The sequence below is a fragment of the Aegilops tauschii genome, chromosome 2 (genome assembly GCF_002575655.3).
Source record: "Aegilops tauschii subsp. strangulata cultivar AL8/78 chromosome 2, Aet v6.0, whole genome shotgun sequence".
Lineage (NCBI taxonomy): Eukaryota > Viridiplantae > Streptophyta > Magnoliopsida > Poales > Poaceae > Aegilops > Aegilops tauschii.
Window position 1 is genome coordinate 603,062,766 of NC_053036.3, and position 3,488 is coordinate 603,066,253.

The 3,488-nt window shown below is 58.3% G+C and overlaps 1 protein-coding gene across 1 annotated transcript; it reads left to right on the forward strand.

Moving 5' to 3' along the window:
- Nucleotides 1-231: 231 nt before the first annotated feature.
- Nucleotides 232-3,175, forward strand: LOC109760340 (probable receptor-like protein kinase At5g24010). The gene has a single exon (XM_020319170.4). It carries the CDS (start codon nucleotides 394-396, stop codon nucleotides 2,851-2,853), a length of 2,460 nt encoding a protein of 819 aa, XP_020174759.1. The 5' UTR covers nucleotides 232-393; the 3' UTR covers nucleotides 2,854-3,175.
- Nucleotides 3,176-3,488: the final 313 nt, after the last annotated feature.

Below are 3,488 nucleotides of genomic sequence, written 5' to 3' on the forward strand. Positions count from 1 at the left end.
TCAGGCTCAGTTCCACTCTTGGAAAACATTTTCTCACTCTGGGTCGAGATTCTTTTACTGTGTACTAGGAGTAGTGTAGATGATATATGAGGTCGGATCCACAGGACAGGGACTGTACCATCCTCCAGACTCTAGTCCAACATGCTCTGCCAAACAACAGAAACGGGCAATCCTTCCCAGCTTCCAAGTTTAGTCAAGTCCACCTTCCACTGGAACTGGTCTCGGAGACGAATTTTCGTCCGCCTTTCCCTTGTTCCTGTCCGTCCGAATCAACACGCCACTCCGGCTCGGCCGTGTTACCTACGTCCACACAGCCCGCCCGCGCTTATCCCCAATGATCATCGACATGCATCCACGCTTGCTCACAGCACCAGCACGACTCCACTGGCCTGAATGGCCGTCCGCGGCATACTCCTCGCCCTCCTCCTCGCCATGGTTCTCCCGCGCGCCATCCTCGCCGCCTTCTCTCCCGGCTTCCAATATTTCCTCGCATGCGGCGCCAACTCCTCCGTCTCCTTCCCGTCCGATTCCCCCGCCAACATCTTCGTCCCCGACGCCGCCTACCTCTCGCCCGCGGGCGCTCCGGCGGTGTCCGCCAGCTCCACCCTCGCCTCCCCGCCAGCTCTGTACGCCGCCGCGCGCGCGGACATCTCGGCCTTCTCGTACCGCCTCCCTAGCCCCGCCTCGCCAGACACGTCGTCATTCCTCGTCCTGCGCCTCCACTTCTTCCCCTTCTTCCCCGCCACCTCCTCTCAGTATGTCATCAACATCTTGTCCGCGCGCTTCAACGTTTCGGTCGCCGACGCCTACGCTCTGCTGTCCTCCTTCTCGCCTCCGGCCGCCGGCGTCGTCAAGGAGTTCTTCGTCCCGCGCGACCTCTTCGGTGGCCACTTCCACGTCACGTTCACCCCGGACGCCGGCTCCACCGCCTTCGTCAACGCCATCGAGCTGTTCTCGGCCCCGCCGGAGATGCTGTGGAATGGCCCCGTGACGCCGGTGGGAGCCGTGGTGAAGGACGACATGGACCTGTGGCAGCGGCAGCCGCTGGAGACGGTCTATCGCCTCAACGTCGGCGGGTCCAAGGTGATAATTGAGAACGACACGCTGTGGCGGACGTGGCTGCCCGACGGCCCCTACCTCTACGACGCCTCCGGGCTGTCGGTGGTGAGCAACACCTCCAGCCCGATCATCTACAATTCAACGAACGGATACACGAGGGAGGTGGCGCCGGACGTCGTGTACCAGACCCAGCGCATGGCGAACGTGACGGACTTACTGGCGGCGACAACCCCAGGCCTGAACTTCAATCTCACGTGGACGTTCCCGGCGGTGAAGGGGTCCCGCTACCTCGTCCGCCTCCACTTCTGCGACTACGAGGTGGTCAGCTCCGTCGTCGGCGTCGGCATCGTCTTCAACGTCTACATCGCACAGGCCATTGGCACTCCAGACCTCACGCCGAAGGCTTGGGCGACTCAGTCGAACGAGGTCTTTTACATGGACTACGCGGCCAGGGCGCCGAGCGCCGGGAACCTCACGGTGAGCATCGGCTGGTCGTCGCAAAGCAGCGGAGGTGGCATACTGAACGGGCTAGAGATTATGAGGCTGCCGCCCGTCGATTTGAGCTCGAGGAGGTACGGCAGGACGAAGCAGAGGACCATTGTCATTACGGTGTCGGCAGTGCTCGGCGCCGCCGTTCTTGCTTGCGTGGTGCTCTGCTTTTTCGGCGTGCCGTACACGAAGTACAGTGGCTCCGGCTGGGCTGAGCAGTTCATGAACCGATGGTCCAGAGAGCGCAAGACCGGCGGGATGGAGAGTGTGAGCAGGAAGCTGCACATCGCGCTCGCGAAGATCAAGGCCGCCACGGACAACTTCCACGAGCGTAACCTCATCGGCGTGGGCGGGTTCGGGAACGTGTACAAGGGCGTGCTCGGTGACGGCACGCCAGTGGCGGTGAAGCGCGCCATGCGCGCCTCGCAGCAGGGGTTGCCGGAGTTCCAGACGGAGATCGTGGTGCTGTCCGGCATCCGGCACCGGCACCTGGTGTCGCTCATCGGGTACTGCAACGAGCAGGCGGAGATGATACTGGTGTACGAATACATGGAGAAAGGCACGCTGCGGAGCCACCTGTACGGCTCCGACGAGCCGGCGTTGTCATGGAAGCAGAGGCTGGAGATCTGCGTCGGCGCGGCGAGGGGCCTGCACTACCTGCACAGAGGCTACGCGGAGAACATCATCCACCGTGACGTCAAGTCGACCAACATCCTCCTCGGGAGCGACGACGGCAGCACCGGTGGCGTGATCGCCAAGGTGGCCGACTTCGGGCTGTCGCGAATCGGGCCGTCGTTCGGGGAGACGCACGTGAGCACGGCGGTGAAGGGCAGCTTCGGGTACCTGGACCCGGGCTACTTCAAGACGCAGCAGCTGACGGACCGGTCGGACGTCTACTCCTTCGGCGTGGTGCTCTGCGCGCGACCTGTGATCGACCAGAGCCTGGACCAGAGCCTGATCAACATTGCCGAATGGGCCGTGAGGATGCGCGGGGAAGGGCGGCTCGACAAGATGGCCGACCCGAGGATCGCCGGCGAGGTGGACGAGGAGTCGCTACTCAAGTTCGCAGAGACCGCTGAGAAGTGCCTGGCAGAGTGCTGGGTGGACCGGCCGTCCATGGGCGACGTGCTGTGGAACCTGGAGTATTGCCTACAGCTGCAGGAGACGAACATCACCGGGGACGAACTCGACAACATGAGGCCGTCGTCGACGAGCTTGTTGATGGACGAGACCGGCTTGAGCATGACCAATGTCGCCGACAGCAAGGTATTCTCCCAGCGGAGCGCCTGCGGCGAGGGACGATGATCTAAAGTTGGTGCACCAATTGAACATCCCAAATGACAACGCCCATATATGTGGCATAAAGCAATTTCGCCCACATGTTTTTTTGATGGCAACTTTAGTTATAAGAGGATGACGACTTTAATTGTGAAGTATGGCAACTTTAGTTATAAGAGGATGACGACTTTAATTGTGAAGTATGGCAACTTTCTGTACAAATTTCAATTTTTTTCAGATTTGTTTTTTTTTTTGAGATGGCAATTTTAGTGTAAGAGATGTGTGGACGGTTTACTACATGCCACATGTGTGGCAGTTATCGGCATCATAATTGAACATTTTCCTTTAATGGTCCTGGCGTCATAATTGGACATTTTCCTTTGACGGTCCTGAATCATCTGAACCCCATATGGATGGATGTTGCATAATACTCTGCAGATTCTTTTTAAAAGGACTTTGTCTACTTGCCCCGCTTTATAAGTAAAGCAAACCATCACGTTCAGATAAGTTCAAATATAGAAATAAAAATAAACACAAGTAAGCTGAAGTAATAGCACAGACATGCCCTATAAAAGGAAAAGAACGCCATCAAGTGGTTGTCAGATCAATGGCTAGGAGGTGTAGCAAGGTGGCATCCTATTGCAATCAACGTGTTCATCGTA

Coding starts and splice junctions, on each gene's coding strand:
- LOC109760340 (XM_020319170.4), top strand. CDS start 394: ATGGCCGTCCGCGGCATACTCCTCGCCCTCCTCCTCGCCATGGTTCTC.